This window comes from Herpailurus yagouaroundi, unplaced genomic scaffold, assembly GCF_014898765.1.
Source record: "Herpailurus yagouaroundi ecotype Mexico unplaced genomic scaffold, PumYag 181, whole genome shotgun sequence".
In the NCBI taxonomy this organism is placed as follows: Eukaryota; Metazoa; Chordata; class Mammalia; order Carnivora; family Felidae; genus Herpailurus; species Herpailurus yagouaroundi.
In genome coordinates, this window is record NW_024412412.1 from 32,858,438 (window position 1) to 32,882,284 (window position 23,847).

Here is a 23,847-nt window from a genome sequence, read left to right on the forward strand (position 1 = left end):
TTTCTCTGGATCTCACATCAGCCCCAGGGAGGGCTTCAGCATGGCCTGGGATCAGGCGGAGTCGCCCTGGTGTATGGAAGGCCCAATGGGAGGAAGCAGCCAAGGTGTACAAGAAGCTCAAGGCCTCTGAGCCCACCTCCCCAGCCAGTGTTGGTCCTGGAGCTGGACGCCATGTTTAGGAGCTCATTGTAGGCCACACCTACTAGTAAGGGTTCCAGGAAGTTTTTACCATTCATTCATTCATTCATTCATTCCTATACTATCCTTCAGCCCTGGGGGGTGCGGCATTTATAGCAAAAATACCCTGTTTTGGGGGCGCCTGGGTGGCTCGGTCGGTTAAGCTTCCGACTGCGGCTCAGGTCATGATCTCATGGTTTGTGAGTTCAAGCCCCGCATCCGGCCCTGGGCTGACGGCTTAGAGCCTGGAGCCTGCTTCGGATCCTGTGTCTCCCCCTCTCTCTGCCCCTCCCCTGCTCATGCTCTCTCTCTCTCTCTCTCTCTCAAAAATAAACATTAAAAATTTTTTTTTAAAATGTCCTGTTTTCATAGAGGCAGATGAGTTTTTTTTAAATGTATATGTTATCTCAGGCGATATGGGTAACCATGAAAAATGAAATAGAGTAATAAGTGAGATAGAGTTTGACTGGAGGGTGCACTTTTATGCTGGTTGGTCGGGGAAGGTTTCTCTGTTAGAGGACATTGTTCAAAGACCTGAAACGAGAGAGCGAGAGAGAGCCATGCAGATAACAGGTGCCCTGAGGTGGGAGCCTGCTCAGTGTGTCGGAATAAGATTATTCCGGGTGAAATGTGGTACAAAATGAGGTCAGAGAGGTAGTGGGTAGGCGAGGTGGAGCCTTGCAGACCTGGTGAGGACTTTCGATTTTACTGTGTGGGAGATGGAAACCCATGGGGAGTCTTTGGAGGATTTCCAGCCAGAGCAGTGACGTGGCGTGACTTTCGTGTTAAAAGAGTCATCCTGGCTGTGCGTGAAAGATAAGCGAGGGGGGTGAATGTGGAGGCTACTGACGGTTGGTGAGCAATGATGACGGTCTGTTCTTGGGTAATTGTGCTGGGGGGGGGGTGGTGGGTTGGGGTAGAATTCTGCACGTATTTTGAAAGCAGAGCCACTGGAATTTGCTGGAAGTTTGGGTGCGGGAGAATCAGTGGGGTCAAGGATAACCCCCGAAGGTTTTCATCTGAGAAAGTAGGAGGATGGAGTTTTCACTGAATGAAGCGGGCAAGAGGCAGCAGGTTTGGGATCGGGGCACCATCAAGGGTAGGATTCATCCACAGTGTGTTTGGGGCTGCAATCTGATACGTGTGTTTGAAATTCAACGCCGGGGGTACAAATCTCGCTGGTGTTTTCAAGTTCTCCTCTTTGATAATTGTCAGCACCTCAAAGAAAGACTCCCATGAGTGCAAAATTTCATAAAGTGGTAGAATTCAAGGCAACTGAGATTCAGGAGAGTGAAATGACTTGCACGATACACTTGATTGTAGCAGAGCTGGAACTGGGTTCTAAGACTCCAGTGTCTCTCCCGGACCCATGCAGTGCTCTCCCGTCAGAAATATATTGTTATTCTAGCTCATGTCTGATGGTCCAGGTATCAGTAGACTGTATTATAGTCTTGTTCTCTTACAGCAACATTGGTACAACGCTGGACAGATCAGTACCATTTACCGTGGGCTTTTCTCTCCCTCTCTCCTTTCCTCCCTCTCTTTCTGGGGTTTTTGACTTTGACCGTTTGATACCTAATCCACGGAAGAGTTCTACCAGGCGTGACCCGCTGCCTTGGAAATAAGTGTATAAATCAGACAAGCTCCAAGTGTGGTGAAACTCATCCGTCTAGATCAACCATGAGTCGGTCACGTGAAAAAGAAAATACGCACAGTGTGAGAAACCACTCGAAATCTTCTTCTTAACAGATACTTGCCTATAAAATCAGCAAGCTGAAGTTAGCGGTTTGTTTCTCAATTCAGTGCACTAGTGGGGGAAGTCAGCCTTCACTCACTGGGAATTGCCTTTGTGCCCTTTCCCCTGGGAGAGGGAAAGTTGCCATTCGGGTGTGGAGAGCAGTGTGGGGGGAGCCAGGCCCTGTTGTCATCTTGGAAGGACGGGGCTGTCACCCCAGCAGCATGGAGTCTGGAGCTCTGTCTCTTATAAATAAGAGCTCCCTTCTCCCGAGGCATGCATGTGAGACACGGGGTTGAGCATGAGGTGAAAGGACCAGAAAATAAAGCCAGCCATTTCATTTGAGAGCAAATTGCCGATCATAATTCCTGAGCAATAAAAAGCAGACCTTCTTGGCCAGGAATGACTTGACTCTGAAGCACCGAAAGAAGACAGTTGCCTCGAAAGACTTCAGTAGTCTCATGGCAGTTGCAAGTGGTCCACGTATGCCATTGTCACCAAGGCCACCTTAGACTGTTAAAGCCGAGACATTCATTTTACCTCTATGCCGTCAGGCGTGTTTTCTCCTTTGTCCCCATCCTACTATCCATATGGGGATAAATTCCCCATCTGTGCACGCCTTTCATTCTTCATAGCTGACGCTTTCATTTCAATGGTTATAAAAATTATCACCATCATCAGATACAGGGTTGACCGTGTTTTTTACTTTTGAGAGCATTTACACCCTTTCTCATAACATGGCCTGCTGGGAGGGCAGGCGTCGTACACATTTTACAGGTAAGATCAAAGCACAGAGTTTTTTGGCAATTGCTTTCCTTTGAGATGTCAGGTCTACTTTAATGTCTCGTGGGCAGTCACCTTCCCGTGGCAAAACCAATGTCTTATTTCCCTACCTCTTCCCTAAACCCGCCCTCTTCTAAGGTCTTCTGCAGGTGTTCCCGTATCAATATGGAAGCCCCACGCTCCCCGTTTCCCAGGCCGAACACTCTGGAGTCACCTTCGATTTCTCTTTTCTTGTGCTGCCTGCAGCTCTCCGTTGACAAATTGCACGGACTTTGCTTTCAAAGTGTGACCAGTGACCTGGTACTTCCCCGCCCCGATCACGAACACTACCTTTTTTATTCCAAGCTGGATCCCAAACTCTCTTGCCCAGATAAGTACAATAGAGTCCTGACTGGCCCCTTTGTCCTCAGCTCCTCCTGTCCCCCTTCTGTACTCAACACAGTGGCCTGAGTGATTCTTTGCAAATGTACCTGTCTCACCCCTTTGCTCACAACCCTCTAAACCTTTGCACTTTCTGTGGCCTGCAAGGACCTCCTGGAGCAGGTCCCACCTCTCTTGGTCACCCCCTTCCCTCTTTTGTTCCTTTTCAAAAAATGTTTATTTATTTACTTTAAGAGAGGGGAGGGGCAGAGAGAAGGAGGGAGAGAATCCACGCTGTCAGCACAGAGCTGCACCCTGGGCTCGATCTCATGAACCCTGCGATCATGACCTGAGCTGAAATCAAGAGTTGGACGCTTAACCCACTGAGCCACCCGAGGCGCCCCTCGCCCACTTCCCTCTTGACTCTTCTGTTCCCCCCAGCCTGGCCTCCTAGTCCCTCCCCGGACATGCCAAACAAGGTTTTGCTTGCAGCCTTTGCACTTGATGTTCCTTTTGCCTGGAATGGAGTTTCTCCTATGTAACTGCTTCTTTCTCATAGGTATGCTGTCTTTATTAGAGAGGCCTCCCTTAACTACCCTATATGCAAGTGCAACTCCTTTCTCCCCACTCAGCACTTCCTAACCTCCTTACCCCCCTTCCCTTTTCTCCAAAGCATTTATTATCCTCGAATCCTTTATATTTTCTTTTCTTTTTTTCCCCTTCTCGTTTCCTACAGGAATATAAAGTCCACGAGGGCAGGGACTTAACTTATTCACTACTCTATTCCTTGGGCCTAGAGCTATGAGTGTCCCGTAAAATATTTGTGCTTACCAATATTGGGTGGACGGATGAATGAATGAACGAATGAGTTAATGCGTTTGGAGCTGTTCAGGATGGAACAGACTGCTTGGACCTCATCACTGGGGGGTTTTTCAACACTGTCAGACTGTTATAAAGTGGACTTAAGGATCACAGGGGTAGGACTAAACTAGATGGCCTTCAAGGGAAGTGTTTTCGTGTAGACAGCATGTATCTGAGAGAACTGGTCTGAATACCTACCCGTTCTGTGACATTGGATAATTCTTTTTAGTCCCCTATCTTCAATTCTTTACCTGTTACGAAGGATTTTATACTTTCCTTCTCATAGGGTGGTTATGACCTTGAAAGTCAACAGGGTCCTTCATATAAAGCATTTAGCCTATTTCTGACATTTACCAAATGCATGGCAAACATCAAAAAAAGATGTATAACAAACATCAACTGTGATGATAATGTCACTTCCATCCTTGGGATTCTGAGAATTTTTTTTTTTATTTATTTTTAAAAAAAAAATTTTTTTTTCAACGTTTATTTATTTTTTTGGGACTGAGAGACACAGAGCATGAACGGGGGAGGGGCAGAGAGAGAGGGAGACACAGAATCGGAAACAGGCTCCAGGCTCTGAGCCATCAGCCCAGAGCCTGACGCGGGGCTCGAACTCACAGACCGCGAGATCGTGACCTGGCTGAAGTTGGACGCTTAACCGACTGCGCCACCCAGGCGCCCCGAATTTTTTTTTTTTAATGTTTATTTTATTTATTTTTGAGAGACAGAGACAGCGTGAGCAGGAGAGGGCAGAGAGAGAGAGAGGGAGACCTAGAATATGAAGCAGGCTCCAGGCTCCGAGCTGTCAGCACAGAGCCTGACGCAGGGCTTGAACTCATGAGCCGTGAGATCGTGACCTGAGCCGAAGTCGGACGCTCAACCGACTGAGCCACCCAGCTGCCCCAAGGATTCTGAGAATCTTTGAGGGGACATGCCCAAGGCCACTCAAGAGAAGAGTGTACTTTTTGACTATTAGGCCATGTTTTTCCCACCAAACTACATTGTCCATTCTTTCTCTTTAGGCTTTCTTGTTCTGGTAAGATTCCTGCCTCTCCTAATCCTCCCTTGTTCTCTTGAATTGCTTTCTTTTTTGAATTTTTTTCTCAAACACGTTTCGCCTACATCATGACCCTGGCCGTAGATATTTTATTTTCCATAATGCCAATTTTTAAGCCCAAACAACCTCACCAAGATTGTTTACGCCACATGATATTCAAGTCAGATGAACCAAATACCAGTTTCTCACTCTCGTAGCTGATATGTCTCTCCCATGAACTGGATGCTCAGTAAACATCTGTGGATTATAAATTGGTAGTTTGAGCTTTAAGAAAGGGCCAATAATTGGGGCTTAGTCGGTTGGGCGGCCGACTTCGGCTCAGGTCACGATCTTACAGTTCGTGTGTTCAAGCCCATGTCAGGCTCTGTGCTGACAGCTCAGAGCCTGGAGCCTGCTTCAGATTCTGTGTCTCCCTCTCTCTTTCCCTTCCCCCGCTCGTGCACTGTCTCTCTCTCTCTCTCTCTCTCAAAAATAAAATTAACATTAAAAAAATTAAAAACAAAGAAAGGGGCAATAATAATAATAAAATAGTAATAATTGTTGTCAACAAAATCTGTTTATTTTCATAATCTATATAGTTTGGGGCTGTAATACTACAGCTTGAAAACTATTGAATCACCTGGAATAAATAGATGAACAGTGACCACAGACAGGGGAGGGGGTCGTTTGAAAGAGGATAGTGGAGTCTAATAAATGCTGTGTCCATGAAATATCCAGTCATGGTGATGAGTTTGAAATAAAATGGAAAAAAAAACATTTATAATGTATTGGAAAATATTACTTAATTTGTTACAGAAAACACGGATTACATAATGATATTTTCAGAATGATCACACCTACCCGTATCAAATTCGTACATAGAAAAACATTGGAAATATGCTGAAATATAACAGGTCTCTAAGATGGCAGGAATATGGATGAATATCCTCAAATGCCACTATTCCACAATGGATATTCATTACACTTGACGGTAAAAATTAAGTATCTTTTCGGTTAAGAAACGTCCTAGGAATGCATGGGGTAGGGGCCGCTGGTGACTCTCCCCTGATGCAGATAAATCACCTCCCTGAGCTTCCGTTGCTGCAAATTGAGAAGAGATATCACAATATCTGTCCTACATATTGTGAGGCCTTAAAGTGGATGATGTATCTGAAGCTACTTTCTAACCTGTAGAGAAACGTACAAGTTTTAGGTGTTTTAATTATCGGCATTGCTGTAGAGACACATGTTGCCGTTGCCTAGAGACTCATGTGACCAGCTATCTTTGGTATGGCTCTTCTCCAGCATATTTTCTGACCTTCTGTCTCTCTGGGGGCACAAACACAGAGCCAGGCCTCACGTGCTTCTTGGGTGACCGTGCTGGACGTGCTGTAAGGGAGGGAGGCCTGGAATAAGAAAGCACTATCGGTTACAAGGAGACTCTGGTTTTCCTGGCACCTTAGTTTTGAAATGATTCCTGCTTGAGTGCTGCGTCCAATTAGGTAAAAACTGGATTTTGAGTCTCTTAACCCTAGCCCTTGTTGTCCCTGAGACCCAGCTGTGTCCTGATCATTTTCTGCATTCGCGTCTAATTCCTGCCATTGTTTTAGTTCCAAAGTGGATCAGATGCCCTAACCTTGATTCGTGTGAGAAACAGCCCATGCTTGTCAGCTGAGGACCTCAGCTTTGCGGGTAGCATTTGAGCCTTCTTTCATCTGACATGGGCAGTTTTTCCAGCGAGCGAGATGCAGAGTAGTTGAGATCCGCTCCGTCCGCCACCGTTGCTGCACTGTCTCCTCCTTGTAGGGAAGGATGTGACCCTGGCAGGATGATATGACCTTCGCCTTGGCAAGCAGTTCATGCTGAGGGGTCATATGCTGAGCGGTCCTAGTGCCCATTCTTTGCCTTTTAGAGGCAAAGGACATCTGCTAAGACCCTCATTCCTGAGTAAGAGGAGTCATTCCATAAAGAAGACGAGCTACATAAGGAGCTTGCACATTCCCTTGGTCTAAAGCTGGAAGTGGGGAACATTCTGGATGGACTAGTGACCCATTGATTTTCATCTGGTGATCCGATGATTAATGATCTTAATTATTATACACAATCTTGGAACTTTTGTTGGACGAGGGGGAAGAGAAAGACGGGGGCTTTGAAAAGCAGTGCATATGAAGGAGAAAAAAGCAGAGAGCAGAAAGGAGGCTGGGATGGACACTCCATGATTGTTTTAACCTTTCTAGAACTTTCACTTTATTTTTATTTTATTTTTTTTTCAACTTTTTATTTTTTTTTTTTTAATTTATTTTTGGGACAGAGAGAGACAGAGCATGAACGGGGGAGGGGCAGAGAGAGAGGGAGACACAGAATCGGAAACAGGCTCCAGGCTCCGAGCCATCAGCCCAGAGCCCGACGCGGGGCTCGAACTCGCGGACCGCGAGATCGTGACCGGGCTGAAGTAGGACGCTTAACCGACTGCGCCACCCAGGCGCCCCTAGAACTTTCACTTTAAAGATATCTTGGATCCAACCAACATTTGGATTTTCCTGGGTTACTGATCCCTAGACTAGTTCTCGTGACCCTAGCTTCCTGGCTGGTCAGTCATTGTCTTTTGTTTTTTCCTTTTCAAATTTTTATTTAAATCCTAGTTTGTTAACATACAGTGCAATATTGGTTTCAGGAGCAGAATTCAGTGATTCATCATTTATACACAACACCCAGTGCTCATCACAACAAGTGCCCTCCTTAATGCCCATCACCCACCTACCCATCCCACACGCACTTGTTCCCTATCTTGAAGAGTCTCTTACGGTTTGGGGCACCTGGGTGGTTCAGTTTGTTGTGTCCGACTTCCGCTCACGTCATGATCTCACGGTTTGTGGGTTCGAGCCCCGTGTCAGGCTCTGTCCTGACAGCTCAAAACCTGGAGCCTGCTTCGGATTCTGTGTCCCCTCTCTCTCTGCCCCTCCCCTGCTAGTGCTCTGTCTCTCTCGGTCTCTCAAGAATGAATAAAAACGTTAAAAAAAAAAAAAAGAGTCTCTTATGGTTCCTTTTTTTCCTCCTCCCATTTGCTCATCTGTTTTCTTTCTTAAATTCCACATATGAATGAAATCATACGGTATTTGTCTTTCTCTGACTGACTTATTTCACTTAGCGTAATACAATCTAGCTCCATTCACATCGTGGCAAATGGCAAGATTTCATTCTTCTTGATGGCTGGGTAATATTCTATTATTTATACATCCACATCTTCTTTATCCACTCATCAGTTCATGGACATTTGGGCTCTCTCCATAGTTTGGCTATTGTTGATAATGCTGCTATAAATACTGGGGTGCGTGCGCCCTTTGAATCTGGAGTTTTGTATCCTTTGGGTAAATACCAAGTAGCAGTTGCTGGGTTATAGGTTGGTTCTATTTTTAACTTTTTGAGGAACATCTATACGGTTTTCCAGAGCGGCTGCACCAGTTTGCATTCCCACCAACAGTGCGGGAGGGTTTCCCTTTCCCTACATCCTCCCCGACACCTGTGGTTTCTGGTGTTGTTAATTTTAGCCATTCAGTCTTAGTCATCGTTAACACAAGCTAAAATAAACACACATTCCCTGACTAATGACAAACAATATTTACTGAGCTCTAACACAGGTTAGAGCATTTATTCTGACCTAAATGCTTCGCAAGAAGTCTATCCCTTAATCCTCAAAATAAGTCTATTATCGGCCCTTTTTGGCCGATGAGAAAACCGATGGTCAGAAAGAGAGTTGCCCACGGTCGCCTAGTGAGTGTGCCAGTCATGGGTCAGTTTGTGCTCAGCTCCATATCTGGCGTTGGCCTTGCTCTGCTCTGTAGGAGAGGGAACTACATATCCCAGGCTCCTTTGCAGAATAGCTTGCGGGGCGGGGGGGGGGGTGAATATTGGCCCATGGGAAGTGCTGATGAAAGAGAAGGATAGGAGGAGGGGACAATCAGAGAATTTTCCCTGCCATTCCTGGCCCTGCTTTAAGGCAGCTTGTCCAGTGGTAACTGCCTCTTCTTTTTGAGTCTGGTTTCCATTCGACAATGCCGCCCTCCATGGTCTCAGTTCTCACCAGGATGCCTCTGCTGCCATGGGTCTAGCTTCTACCAGATGTGGCCCCCCCGGCTTCTGAGTTCTGGTGCCAGCGTCTTCTCGTGTCACTCCAGTCCCGGAGGTGATGACGGCTTCTTTCTGTTACTAATATCTCCTTGCCTCATTGTCTCCTGCTATGGACTAAATTGTGTCCCCTTCAAATTCATATGTTGGAACGCTTGACCCCTCAATGGGACTGTATTTGGAGATAGGGCCTTTAGGAAATAGTTAAGGTTAAATGAAGTCATAAGCATGGGGCCCTGATCTGATAGAATTAGTGGACGCAGTGAGGAAGTGACCGCCTCTCTCCGGCACCTGACAAGGCTGGCATCTTGATCTTGGACTTCCGGCCTCCAGAACGATGAGAAAATAAATCCTGTTGATTAGGCCCCCCAGTCTACAAGATTGTGTTATGGTAGCTAGAGCTCGCTAATACACCTTTTTTTTTTTTTTTTGGCTTTTCAACCTTTCCTTAACTTTGTGGTACCACTTCCCTGCGTTAATTTCCACTCTGTTTGAAACCCCTAGAATTTTTTTTTTTTTTCTTTTTCCTTTTCTTTTTCTGATTGGCCTCTGACAACTGACTCAGGAAGTTCAGGCCTGAGATTCCAACAAAGGTCTGACCAGACACAAAAATCTGTGTGTGCGTGTGTTTTAATGTTTGTTTATTTTCTTGAAGGAGAGAGAGACAGTGTGTGAGTGGCGGGGTGGGGGGGGTGCGGGTGGACAAAGTGAGAGGGAGACACAGAATCCAAGGCAGGCTCCAGGCTCCGAGCTCGGGGCTTGAACCCACAAACTGAGAGGTCCTGACCTGAGCTGAAGTCGGACGCTCAACCGACTGAGCCACCCAGGCACCCCTTTTCTGATAACACACAGAAATATAGAATGTTAATGTGGGCAAGGCACAAGTCTCTACTGTTATTCATCTTCTGATCCTTTGGCAAGCCTTCCTCCTCTCTCCCATGAGAGTTCACTTCTTTTTACCCACGTTGAGGAGGAAGTAAATGCTTTGAAAGCTCTCTTTCACTTTCCTTTCCCAGACCTTGTATTTTGCACCCCTTAAGGAGGACATTGAGATCCGTGCCTCTTCCTGAGAACGATAGGCATATTCCTCACAGAGAATACGAGGCAAAGCAGTTTGCTGATTGCCAATGAGATAGTGATAACTTTAGAAGTGTTGGTGGCCATTTCATGGGTAGCTGATGAAGAATGGAGATGGGCGTCAGCTCGCCAAATGTCATGGCCATATGATCTGTCTCTATGTATAATGCTCTTTCTAATATGCCAAGGGAATGAGCCCAGTGGATAGGCATGGTAAACTGCTTTCACAGGGACATGGTGATTATTAGGCTGGGCAATAATGCCCGGCCAAGGAAATTTCGTCTCATTTGATGATAGTCACAGATTCCAGTGAGTGGGTTACGGAAGTGAAATAATCCAAATTTGTCCAAATTTCCAACGCGCTACATGTCAAATACACTTTAGGAGTGTATCCTAGCTAATGATAGGTATATAGAAATTATTTCGCTTGATACTTAATCACTTTAATCCAATCAAAATGCTTTTTCTTGTTGCTATCTCTAAGGAGCAAACTGTTGATCAAAGGTGATAGGCAGGTACCTGTTGCGTTGGCTACAGAATCAGTTATGTATTACAGGTGAGTAACTAATAGAAAAAACATTAATTTGTTTGCTTATTGCTTTTTTTGGAGTCTGAAAAAATGGCCAGTTAGGGACATAAAGTGTTTCATGCACCAATCAAAATTTTAATATGTAAAGAGGATTCCAGAAAACAAATTTACATATTCATGCAGAGGAGAATGGAACCTAGACTACAACACAGGGAGCTGATGTTGAGTATAATGTTTCTGCCACTTCTATAGCAATGATTTTATTTATTTATTTAAAAAATTTTTTTAAATGTTGCTATTTATTTTTGAGACAGAGGGAGACAGAGCATGAGCAGGGGAGGGGCAGAGAGAGAGGGAGACACAGAATCCGAAGCAGGCTCCAGGCTCCGAGCCGTCAGCACAGAGCCCGACGCGGGGCTCGAACTCACGGACCGCGAGATCGTGACCTGAGCCGAAGTCGGACGCTTAACCGACTGAGCCACCCAGGCGCCCCTATAGCAATGATCTTAAAATAACACTCCAGGAGGTCAGTTAATTCCTCCACAAATTAAAAAATGGACAACAGGGCGGGGCTCAATGGGTAGAGGTTCATTCCAGAGGCGAACAAACACAGAATATATATTTTCTATCTTTTCTATAATTGTATGCAGTGGAAAGGATATGGGTTTTATATGAAAAAGGCCTGGTTCTAATCCTTAGGCCCAAACTTCTGCAAAAAATGACAACGAAAATAATTCCTGCACATATATATCTTATGAGAGTTCAATGATTTATTACAGGTAAAATGCCTGATATATAATAAACTTAAAACTTATTATTGTGATGAGTTATTTGGATCTGGGCCTGGGCCTTCACCTTTCTGAAGGTCCATTCTGGGAAAAAAGGAATAGAGGTTTATATGGCACCTCCGAACTTTCACTAGTGGGTGAAAATTGTAGGGGGTCAGATACTGGAATGGTGGAAAGAAGGCTTGGGAGACAGTTCAAGCCGCCTGATGGATGCCTCAGAACAAAAGAACTTTCCTGTCACTGTAGGTACTCAATGATAGCATAGGCAACTACTTTCTAGTCATGGAAAAGGGGAGTTCAGTATCAGCAGCTAATCCAACTTTTAGGATTCTGTGACTCTAAATAGCAAATAATAAATAAGAGTTTAAAGGTATCTAACTTTTCTTCTTGAAGGTTTGCTATAGATTAAATTTTTGTGGGTATCACTTGTAAACATTTAATACATGCTAGTATTTTAATTAATACTTAAAAATTTTTTTTTGATGCTTATTCATTTTTGAGAGACAGAGAGAGACAGAGTGTGAGTTGGGGAGAGACAGAGAGAGAGAGAGGGAGACACAGGATCCGAAACAGGCTCCAGGCTCTGAGCTGTCAGCACAGAGCCCGATGCGGGGCGCAAACCCACGAACCGTGAGATTGTGACCTGAACCGAAGTTGGACGCTCAACCAACTGAGACCCCCAGGAGCCCCGATACTTTTATTTTTTTAAGTAGGCTCCGTGCCCTGCATGGAGCCCAACACGGGGCTTGAACTCATGACCCTGAGATCAAGACCTGAGCTGAGATCAAGAGTTGCACGCTTAACTGACTAAACCACCCAAGCACCCCTTTTAATTAATACCTTTAAAACTGTTACTGCTACCACTACGATTACTATTACTACTATTTACTAGGCACCTGCTATTTCTCAGAAATGATGATTATTGTTATTTTTACCTTTGTAATTTTAATTGGGCCACCCAGAAGTCCAGTTCAGAAACAACTGGGCAGTCTGGATTAGAAGGAAATCTGGAGAAAATAACAGACACCTTCTTTTTCTTTGTCCCCCCAGGTATTCACATATTATATATTTAAGTGGATATAAATTAATAACCTTTAGCTTTCTATTCTTCTAAATATTAGCACAGGCTATTTCAGGTATAAAGTTCTCTTTAGCTGAAATATTCTCTCTGGCTACGAGTCAATTTTTGACATCTAAGTTGAGAAAGGTTTAGCAACATTATCTCAGGATTCAAACTATCCTTGAGTTTTCCAATTAATGTGGGAGGTGTAGAGATGTTGTGACTTGTGGTGAGGTCCAGGCTTCCCAAGTCCAAGGACATAGAAAACACTTTGGGCTATATTACTCTGTGTTTTCTTTCTTTCTTTTTAAAAAAAAATTTTTTTTAACGTTTATTTATTTTTGAGACAGAGAGAGACAGAACATGAACAGGGGAGGGGCAGAGAGAGAGGGAGACACAGAATCTGAAACAGGCTCCAGGCTCTGAGCCGTCAGCACAGAGCCTGACGCGGAGCTCGAACTCACGGACCACGAGATCATGACCCAAGCCGAAGTCGGACACTTAACCGACTAAGCCACCCAGGCACCCCTATTACTCTGTGTTTTCAACCAATCTGTGGTTTTCTGGAGGAGATGATGAACAATTAAAATTAAGGGTATTCAGAAACTCTAATGTAAACTGGTAGTTTTACCCTCTACACCAAAATTCCCTTAAGAGATGAAAACCAGTTAGACAAGGAGGTGATTTCATTAACATCTCTTTTTCATGGTACCATCGTGGTCTACTCTCTCATGAACGTGAAAATACCCAAAGGTAGAGCCTGTGATATTTTCAGTTGGCCTCCGATTTGTGATCCTATAATATTTTTAAGTTTATTTATTTTGAGAGAGACAGAGATAGCACGAGTGGGGGAGGGGCAGATAGCGAGAGAGCAAGAGGAAGAGGGAGAGGGAGAGTGGGAGAGAGAGAGAGAGAGAGAGAGAGAGAATCCCAAGCAGTCTCCACGCTGCCAGGGCAGACTCTGATGCAGGGCTGGAACTCACGAAACCGTGAGATCATGACCTAAGCCCAAACCAACAGTTGAAGGCTCAACCGACTGAACCACCCAGACACCCCTGTGATCCTATGATTTTAATTCAGCATCGGGAATCTCCTGTGTCCGCCTCCTGAAAACAATATTGTTACTTAAGTTCTTGGACCCTTGATTCTATGCTCTCTTAACCCTCTTCCTCTCCCATCTCCCCGAAACACACACATCCAAAGCAAGACCATAGGGGGTGGGCCTATGTAAGTCATCTAACATCCTACTTATTTCTTTGAAACGATTACCCTTCCCTCAAATGTTATAAAAAAAGGGCTTTTGATCCAGCCAACTGCTAATATGTTTCAACTATGGTTTCTTCTAAGATAAGAATGCTTAACTAGACTTAAGGGGTATTACCTAAAATTAATAACATGTTGAAGATATAATGTGATAATTTTTCAAAATACCTCGCCCCTCGCCTGGGTGGCTCAGTCGGTTAAGCGTCCGACTTCGGCTCAGGTCACGATCTCGCGGTCCGTGAGTTCGAGCCCCGCGTCGGGCTCTGTGCTAACAGCTCAGAGCCTGGAGCCTGTTTCAGATTCTGTGTCTCCCTCTCTCTCTGCCCCTCCTCCCACTCGCGCTCCCTCTCTCTCTCTCTCTCTCTCTCAAAATAAATAAATGAACTTAAAAAAAAAAAGAAGTAGAAGAGAATTCTGAGAGCCTGGCATTACGGAGCTGAGCACAATCAATATGGATTTGGGGATTTAAAGTCGTCTTCATAGATCTAGCACAAAGCTGTTTCTCTAATTCTCAATATTATTTTAAATAGTTTGCATCAAGAAACTTTTAAGACCCGTGACTGTACAGGTGGATTATTGGATATCTAAGCAGCTTCTACAGTTTATTTCAGTGAAAAATGCAGTTATTTTCCACCCAAATTCTCTATCTGGATAATGAATATATTACAATGTATTATACACTGTATTATAAGTATACACTGAATTATCAGTATACACTGATGAAGAAATATATGTGTGTATGCACACATGGATGTTTATATTGTCTACTTATTCTGGTAAACTCATTATAATTGCAATCTGCATTGAAACCATATATAAGGATGTGAATGTTCCAATCAATTTCTTATGACCACATTAAGTAAATTGTGTACCTATAGCTTTGATCCAACTTTAAATATATTCAGCAATGATTTTGGTCAGCTACTAGGTACCTGTTAATAGTGCTGGGTACTTCCCCAGATATCATCTCATTTAATTACATCAGCAGCCCTTTGAAGAATAGGTTCGTGCCCCTGGTTTACAGATAAATAAGTGGAAGCTGTCTTAGTCTGTTCTGGTCGTTATACCAAAATGCCAGACCAGGTAGCTTATAAGCAACAGAAATTTATTTTTCATACTTCTGGTGGCTGGGAAGTTCATGATCAAGGCGCCATGTTTCAGTGCCTGGTGAACACCTGCTTCCCAGTTCAAAGATGTCTCTCTTTTAATATCCTCATGTGGAGGAGGGGGGAAGGGAGCTCCTTGAGTTTTCTTTTATAGGGGCACTAATCCCGTTCATGAGGGTCCCAACCTCAGAATCTAAGCACCTCCCAAACTCCCCACCTCCAATACCATCATATTGGGTGCAAGGACTTCACGTATGAATCTACAGGACACAGACATTCAGTCTGTAGCAGAACCTTAGAGGGACAAAATACAATGGACTCAAGACACACAATTTAGCTATCTACAGACCTGGGAGGTTAACTCCAATCCAGGGTTTTCCCCGAATCTCTGTACCTCTAAAGGTAGACGAGCCCTGGGCATGGACACATTTTGTGCAGGGCCAATAAAACAACTCCGTTAAAAATGGCTCCTGTTTCCCTTTGGGAAAATGACATAAACCAACAGGAAAAAATAACTGGCTCCGAACTGGAACAACCAATCTATTTGTTGTGGAAACGAATATCCCAATGTTTTAATACTGTCTCTGCACTGACTGGCAATAGAAGACAGTGTGCTAGAAATAACACTTTCCTTTTCCATTGAACATTAAAGTTGTCACGAGAAAAGTGTTTGCCACATTTTTGTGCACTGCAAGCTGTTGTGGGAGAAGGAATCACCGCTTATTTTGTATCCGGATGTTTTATTCTCCTCGTGATGCAAACAGTGACGCAGAGAAATGATAGTGCATCTTTTTTTTTTCTTTACTGTAAAGAGATCTGTAAGCGTATTAAATGAAAGATTCATGGCATAGATCTGTTTTCTTTCTTCCAAGCTGGAAAGCAAGACGGGACCACTCCAGAACGTCCTTATAAATTGAGTTGGCCACAATGGATGGATTTGAGGCACAGTGGACTGCAAGGGGTTAAGCATAAGTGCTGTGGACCCGGAGTCTCTGGATTAAATCCCAGCTCTGTTATCTCCTAGTGTGTGACCCAGAGAAAGTTAATTTTTTTTTCTGTGCCTCAGTTTCCTATTGGAAAATTGAGGACTAATTAGCTTTGGTACTTCTTACTATACATATATTTAAAGTTTATTTATTTATTTTGAGTGAGTGGGGAAGGGGCATAGAGAGAGGGAGAGAAAGAATCCCAAGCAGGCTCCACGCTGTCAGCACAGAGCCCGACGTGGGGTTCTAACCCACGAACTGAACCGTGAGGTCGTGACCAGAGCCAAAATCAAGAGTTGGATGCTCAACTGACTGAGCCATCCAAGCACCCCCCCCCCCATTATTTTTAAAGAGGACAGAACAGTGGTCTGGAAAATGTGGATGTATTATTAAAATTCTTTTATTCTCAGGAAAGAAAATGAGATGGTTGAAAACAAAGTTGGAACGGAAGGGACGAGTCTCTAATGCTGGCCTTTGGGAGGGCTGCTGATTGGTCCTGTCATTTTATTTAAAAACATTTTTTTAGCATTTATTTATTTTTGACAGAATGAGACAGAGCATGAATGGGGGAGGGGCAGAGAGCGAGGGGGACCCAGAATCTGAAGCAGGCTCCAGGTTTCGAGCTGTCAGCACAGAGCCCGACGCGGGGCTCGAACTCACAAACCGTGAGATCATGACCTGAGCCAAAGTCGAACGCTTAACCAACTGAGTCATCCAGGGGCCCTGGTCCTGTCATTTTAAAACAATATACGCTACACGTAGGGTTTTCCAAGCTGGGGTAGCCTCAGGGGCCAGTGCTGATAATGAGATGATTTTAGGTATAGACACATGAACACTTTTATAGTAATGGCTATATATTTAGTAGGTGTTTTAAAAATTCAGCTAACACATCACGTAGATCCAGTCTCTATTCCCACTTCATAGAAGAGCCCCCCGACTCTTTGGGGGGAGGCTGCCGCAGCCTGGGTGTGAGTTTTGTGGGTCTGTTGATCAAGATGCTTCTTGCTTTGCTGGCCAACGTGGAGGACAAATGCGCGCTGTGTTTCTAAACTTCCAATGAAGTGAGAACAAACTTTGGGGTTCAGTCAGCCCCGTGTCTGCACGATGGTTCCTGCTACCTCCTGTCCTGGGGCCATCCTCGCTGGTCCTTTCCAACACCCAACCTCTTCCACGCATCCTTCCATCCTAGGAGCTGTCCTGAATTTTTCCAATATACTCTTTTTAAGTTTTGGTGATTGTACTTGAAAATTCTCTTTTACCTTGGATGTCATGGATTCCATTGCTCCAGAAAAAGTAGTGTTTTAACATGAACCTGGAGTTTTTATTTTCTTATTATTTAAAACAATTGAAGTTTATTTACTTTTGAGAGAGAGAGAGAGAGAGAGAGAGAGAGAGAGAGAGAGAACGAGTGGGGGAGGGGCAGAGAGAGAGGGAGATGTACAATCCGAAGCAGGATCCAGGCTCTGAGCTGTCAGCGCAGAGCCTGATGTGGGGCTCGAACCCATGAACCGTGAGATCATTACCTGAGCTTAACTGACTGAGCCACCCAGGCGCCCCTAAAACAGGAGTTTTTAAGGAAAAATGTGACTACATTGTGCAAATGATATGCAGATATAGCAAAAATTGTAAGGATTGGCCCATGGCTAATGATTGGGAACCATTACTGCAAATATTGACATGAGCAGTGAGCTTCCTGGGTACATTTAGGTATTAAAATTGGGGTATCTTGAAAAGCCATTAAAAAGAGCATCAAGGATTATATTACTGGGATGATCTGATTGATGACAAAATACGGACTTGGAACGAATGATATCTTAATAAATTACTAATAGTTTAAAAAGTCTGGAACAGATATATTTTGCACAGGGAGTTCTATTATTTCCTTGTTCACGATCTGGTCTTTTTTGCTGCTGTTGTTAAATTTAAAAACACTTCTTTGCCTGCATCAGAGAAAAAAAATTTTTTTTCCCGAGTGGAACATCTTATTTATTTTTGATATTATTTTTCCCTAAATAAAACACAAAAGTGTAAGTCTCTGCCAACCAAATCAAGAATTAGTACTGCAGAAAAGGGGTGTGTGTGTGTGTGTGTGTGTGTGTGTATTTGCGTTTGAACCAGAACCATACATCTGAGACCAGATATTTTTTGTTAGGTCTGTTAATGATCTCAGTGCTCTTCTGGATACATTGTTATAAATGCCACGAGTTTCTTTGTGTCCCAACTCCAAGAAACAAGTTATGACTCCATTATGGTCCCTCTCTCTTGGAGGTTCTCGGTTTTGTTTTGGGATCGAAACAGCTGGATTCTGGAGACTTTTATCCCACCAATCTTGCTCTTTTATCTGATGCTTTAGTTTTCGTTTGAAAGACACACATTTAAACATTTGAAAGGAAGATTGGGCTAAATATTTTGACAGCTGAAAACGTTTTTGGCGATTATGTTTTCCCAGTGATCACCCTCAGGGAAATAATAAGAAGAAATGCAGGTCACTTATAGTCCCCCAAATACCCTACTGTAGGAAAAGAAAGGGTCAGGTAGTGGAGATTTCACTTCGAAATGACAGGACACCATGCAATCGACTATGTTTCCAATATGACCTTTATTGAGCAAGTACTGCTGTGACGTTTAACATCAATCAACGAAAGGTTGCAAACTGTGCATGTCAACGAGGTTCTCCCATGAACAAAAGTCCATTTTAAATGCACCAGTGAGGTAAACATAATTATTCATATATAGCTTTCTTAAGGCTAAGAGAGTTCTGTGTTTCATTTATTATTTTTGGCTCAGTTGGTTCTTTGCAGAATACATCTCAAAACATCCCCCCCCGAGTGCCCCCCTTCCAACAGCTTAGGAAATTGGCCAATTCCCCAGGAACGTACAATGTCATGCATTTGAATCACCCAAAGACTGAGGAGGGAGCACCCTGAGCTTGCATGCAGTTCCCTCGTATTGCACAAAGTAAAATTCAATGTCTGGAGCCCCCATGGGAGAACCCGTTCTGTTTTGAAGCTGTCAATCACATGCATATTAAAATTGTCATATGGCTTAACCTTTTGCAATGGACTCAAATCCTAGTCACTCTGGGTGACTTCCTTTACTATGGCGTGTGAAGTGACCTTCTCTACCTTTTTGGTAGACACTAGCTTCTCCTCAAAGGTCTCTTCATGCTCTTCGACCTTTTGAGTGACGGTTACAGATTTAGTGATGTATTTGGTAGCACCATCGCCCCCCTCACTGGTGATTTTTTCTATCTTTTTGGTCACCACCACTTTCTCCTCACTTCGGTCTGCCCCCTTCTTTTCCTCCGCTGGGCTCAAGTCTAGCCCATTGGTGACAACCCCTTTCTCCTCTTCTCCCCCACTGCCTTTCTCCTTAGTTTCCTGCTCCCCCTCCTTTCCTTCCACCTCCCCGTTTACTGCTATGTCCTCCTTCCTGGATTCCTTGGAAGCCTTATCGCTGCCTTCCTCCTCACTCCCTCCCTCCTCTTCTGCCTTCTCCTTCTCTTTCTCCTTCTCCTTCTCCTGTGGCTGCGGCTTCTCCTCTTTGGCATCTTTCTCCAAGCTCACCTTTACGGACTTGCTGACCTCCTCCACCATCTCCTCCTTGACCGGGGACTCCGCCTTCTTCTCTGGCACGTCCTTTGGCTTCTCCTCCTTCTTCTCCACCTTCTCTTCCTTGGGAGATTCCTTTGCTGCTTCCTTCTTTTCTTCCTCTACTTTCCCCTCTTCCTTTTTCTGTTCGACTGTCTCAGCTCCAGCTTCCGCTTTCGGCTTCACCTCTTCCCCTGGGGACTTTGGCGCGGGAGACTTGGCTCTGTCTGGCTTCTCTGCCTTGGCTTCTGCTACCGGCTCCTCCTTGGGAGCCACTTCTTCACGCTTCTCTTCAGGTTTCTTTTCTTCCTTAGCTTCAGCTTCCTCCCCTTCACCTTCGGCCTCGGTCTCTCCTCCTTCTTCCTGTTCACCTTCCTCTTTTTCACTGGAACCCTCCTTCTCGGATCCCCCTTCTTCGGCTTGGTCTGATTTAGCGCCCTCCTCCTCCTCCTCTTCTTCCTCTTGGCCTTCCTCTTCCTCCTTTTCTCCTTCCTCCTCTTCTTTAAGTTCAGGCGCAGCCGCTTTCACTGGCGACTTTTTGGTAGCTACGGCTTCTTCTTCCTTCTCTTCTTTCACGGACACAGCCAATTCCTCTGCAATGGCTGTCAGGGCATCTTCCATTTCCGATTTCTCATCTTCCACTTTGGTTTCCTCTATGATCTCCTCCACAAATTTGTGTTGGACCTTTAACTTAGGAGCCTCTACCTTGGTTTTCTGAATCTTACCGGATATTGTGACTGAGGGCGGTCGGTGTGTATACAGCGGCCCAGTGATGCTTCCTGCAAATGTGCTAAATCTGGTCTCTTCACCCTCCAGGAGTTTTCTAAGGACCGAATCAGAAAAGACGAGACATAAGTAAAACCTCAGTGGGCCTTCTGAGTGTCATTATGTTACGGGTAACGCAGCAGATACCTTTCAACAGACAGAATCACGTACATAAGAGGTTCTGTCAAGCCAGTGTAACACCTGCTATCATTTCATATCATACCTGCTATCTGTGTCATATCCAGAGATTCTCATGGGCCACCAGCCAATCACCTGCTGCAGTAACTGACCACACCCAACAGTCCACTAACACACGCGGCCGCCAAATCTCAGCTCTGCCGCAGTCTATTTGCTGCGCCGTGAATATGCTGGAAAGCTCCCTCGTGGCCAAGAAGGCCTCAGTGACCTTCTTGAGCACTTGGACTTTCAGGATGTACACTAAATTTCTTTTAGCGAACATAATGTTCAACGTATCTATAAAACCTTTTAGTGTACGCCAGAACTTAGGCTACATATACATACGCTAATATGGGAATATCAAGTTATAAATTGGCAATTTTAATCATAAAGTGTCTATTTAATATAATCACTCAGCTTTCCTGAAAAGAGAGATAGCTCTGAATACCATTTATTCCCGTCATGTTGTGATGATGACCTTCTTGGTAGTAGAAAAAGTGTTTCGTCAAGGATTTTCTCCTATGAACTTAGTTAACCATAACGTGGCATCACATAGCACACCTATAATCTCTTTTCTTTTCTCTTTCTCTGGTTGTATATCTAGGTCTGTACATGTCAATATAAATAAAATAGAATACATATATGTATATTCTTTCTTCCTCTCTATAATTCTATCTAATATATTCTATCTAATCTATATATATCCTTTCAATCTATAGCTGTTCTCAGCCAGATGATGGCAATAGTAAGCTGTAACAGAGAAACAGAGAAATTCAATGTCCTCATATTTGTCCTTGACATTATAAAGTCAAAAGCTGAAGCCACCATATGAAATACTAACATCCAAAATGCCATTCTTGTTTCAATCGTTTGGAAAACAGTTTTCACGAAAATAAAATTAAAAAATTAAGCATAAGCACTGAATTAATCGGCGCTCTTCCTCATCTTATTTAAATACTTATTTCAACTAATGTTCATTCTTTCAAAGCTGTGTAAAAAGTGGTAAATTTCCAATTCCTTAGTTTTTTTTTTTTTAATTAATAAAGAAAACCAGGCACTGATTTAAAATCCCCGAAACCTGCTTGCTTTAACTTAAGTGGTGGGGGTTCGGCCAAACAGCCTCCGCAGTGCGGTTAGTGTTTCCGCCCCATCCGTCGTGAGCACGGTACCTGTACGCAGCGATCTCGATATCCAGAGCCATCTTGACGTTGAGGAGGTCCTGATATTCACGCAAATGACGAGCCATTTCCCACTTTGTGCCCCGAAGCTCATTTTCCAACTGCTGGATGGTGTCCTGAAATAGACACAGCCAGAGATTCATTCCTCCAACAGCAACTTCTTTCGCACTTACCACCCCTCCCCCCACTTCCCTCCAGCTCTGTAAACCCCGTAGCTCTCAGCCCCTTAGAAGAAAAACAGCAACAACAAACCAACTAAGGAATTACCAAATAAATGGACAAACAAGATCAGTTAGGCAATAAGAGATTTCCTGGGCAATCATGCACCGAGACCGGTGGACCTAGAAGTCGTCTCAGCAGGAAACAAACATGCCTGGGGGAAACCCCACGGCTGACTGAGCCCTTCTCATCTGAACCTTTTGGGCTGAAAGGCGATTTTAAGAGTTCTGATGGCGGCTGGGAAAGTTGAGAATGTATGCGTTGCTGCACAAGCTGTCCTAAAGTTGCTGCTTTATCAACTGCCCGCATGTGTATCTTCTACTTTAAAACTAGAGCTCGCGAAGGAAAAACGCGTTTAGAAAAAGGGCGGGGCTCTCAGGAGCTGGAGATGGTGGGTGGAGGAGGCGTGGAGAAGGGATGGGGAGGGGCGAGGACGCTTTGCGGATCTAACTTGGGTCTGCGTCGCGCGCGCGCACTGGCCAGCGGCCGCCAGGGAGCGCGGCGGAGAGCGCGGCGGAGAGCGCGCCGGGTCGCGTGCCTGAGTGTCGGGGGCGCGCGGCGCTGGCGCTGGCGCAGGCTGGCCGCGCAGCCGCGTTTCCTACCTGGTAGCTGCTGAGGTCGTGGTTATGGCGCTCCTCGATGTCGCTGAGCTGCCGCTCCAGGGACTCCTTGGTGCCGCGCACTGACTCGAGCTCGATACTCTTGGACTGCAGCTGGCGCCGGTACTCGGCGATCTCTTCCTTGGCGGAGCGGATGGCCTCCTTGTTTTGCTCGGCCGCCTCGGTGAGCTTGGCGTAGCGGCACTTAAACCACTCTTCGGCCTGGTGCATGTTCTGGTCGGAGTGGCATTCGAGCTGCGAGCGGATCTCCTTCAGCGCCGACGAGATGTCTGTCTTCAGGTAGTCTTTGCGCTCCACCGTGATGTGCGACGCCTGGATCTGGGCCAACAGGTCGGCCACCTCCTCCTCGTGATTGCTCCGCAGGAAGGCCACCTCATCCTGCAGCGACTGCACCTTCTTGTCCAGCTCCACCTTGACCAGCGACGCCTCCTCGATGTCTTTGCGCAGCGCGCGGATGGCCGCCTCGGTGTCGTCGCGCAGCCGTGCCTCTTCTTCGAAGCGCTCCTTGAGCCGGTGGATGTCTTCCTCCAGGTGATCCGAGTCCAGCTGTACCTGAGCCTTCTCGTGATTCACCAGCTCGAGGGTGGCGCGCAGCTCGCGGATCTCCTGGTCGTACGCGTCGCCCAGCTGGGCGTGCGAGGCCTGCTTCTGCCGCAGCGCCTGGATCTCCGCCTCGATCTCCTTGTTCTGCTGCTCCAGGTAGTGCACCTTCTCGATGTAGCCGGCGAAGCGGTCGTTCAGCCCCTGCAGCTGCTCCTTCTCGTTGGAACGGGACAGCTTGTAGTCGCCGCCCGGCCCGGAGCCGCCGTTGAGCAGCGACGAGGACTGGCTGAAGTCGAGGCTGCTCTCGGCCGAGCTGAGCATAGCCGAGCTGTAGGCGAGGCGCGGGCCAAGCGCGCTGCGCTTGTAGGAGGAGGACACGGTGCTGGGCGAGCCGCGGGACCACGACTGCGAGCGGAAGCCGCTGGACGGGGAGCCACTGACGCGGCTGAAGCTCGAGCGGGTCTCGGTGACCCGCCGGTAGGCGGACGGGTTGCCCAGCGAGTCCAGTGTGTAGCTCATCTTGGAGGCCTCGGGGCGTGTGGCTGTCACAGCGTTCTGCTGGTCTCGCCGCAGCCCATTTATAGCCGCGGCGGCTGGTCCCGGGCCAGGGCCCCGCCCCGTGGAGGCGGCGGCCGAGGAGGCGGGGACTGCGGGCACCGGGCCGGGGGAGACGAGGGGGGTAAAGACAGCCTAGCGGTGATTCAGCGCCCGCTCCACGTGGGCCCACGCCGCATCGGACCCCGGACTTTGCTGCCCCGTCCGCGGCCCCTCCCCCAACTCTCCTAGGTCCCAGACCACTTGTCGCCCTTCGGGCCCCCTTTTTTCCCATTTCTCTTAGCCTTCGGATTGCATTTTACACCCTCGGT

The 23,847-nt window shown here is 45.8% G+C and overlaps 1 protein-coding gene across 1 annotated transcript; it reads right to left on the minus strand.

Moving 5' to 3' along the window:
- Positions 1-18,469: 18,469 nt before the first annotated feature.
- Positions 18,470-23,573, minus strand: NEFM (neurofilament medium chain). Its single transcript, XM_040490251.1, has 3 exons — positions 22,421-23,573; positions 21,591-21,715; positions 18,470-20,302 (listed from the first exon to the last, which is right to left on the minus strand). Exons 1-3 carry the CDS (start codon positions 23,498-23,500, stop codon positions 18,961-18,963), a joined length of 2,547 nt encoding a protein of 848 aa, XP_040346185.1. The 5' UTR covers positions 23,501-23,573; the 3' UTR covers positions 18,470-18,960.
- Between the last annotated feature and the right edge of the window lie 274 nt (positions 23,574-23,847).

Coding starts and splice junctions, on each gene's coding strand:
- NEFM (XM_040490251.1), bottom strand. CDS start 23,500: ATGAGCTACACACTGGACTCGCTGGGCAACCCGTCCGCCTACCGGCGG. Junction 21,716..22,420: donor ACGACCTCAGCAGCTACCAG/GTAGGAAACGCG, acceptor TGTCTATTTCAG/GACACCATCCAGCAGTTGGA. Junction 20,303..21,590: donor ATCGAGATCGCTGCGTACAG/GTACCGTGCTCA, acceptor TTCGGTCCTTAG/AAAACTCCTGGAGGGTGAAG.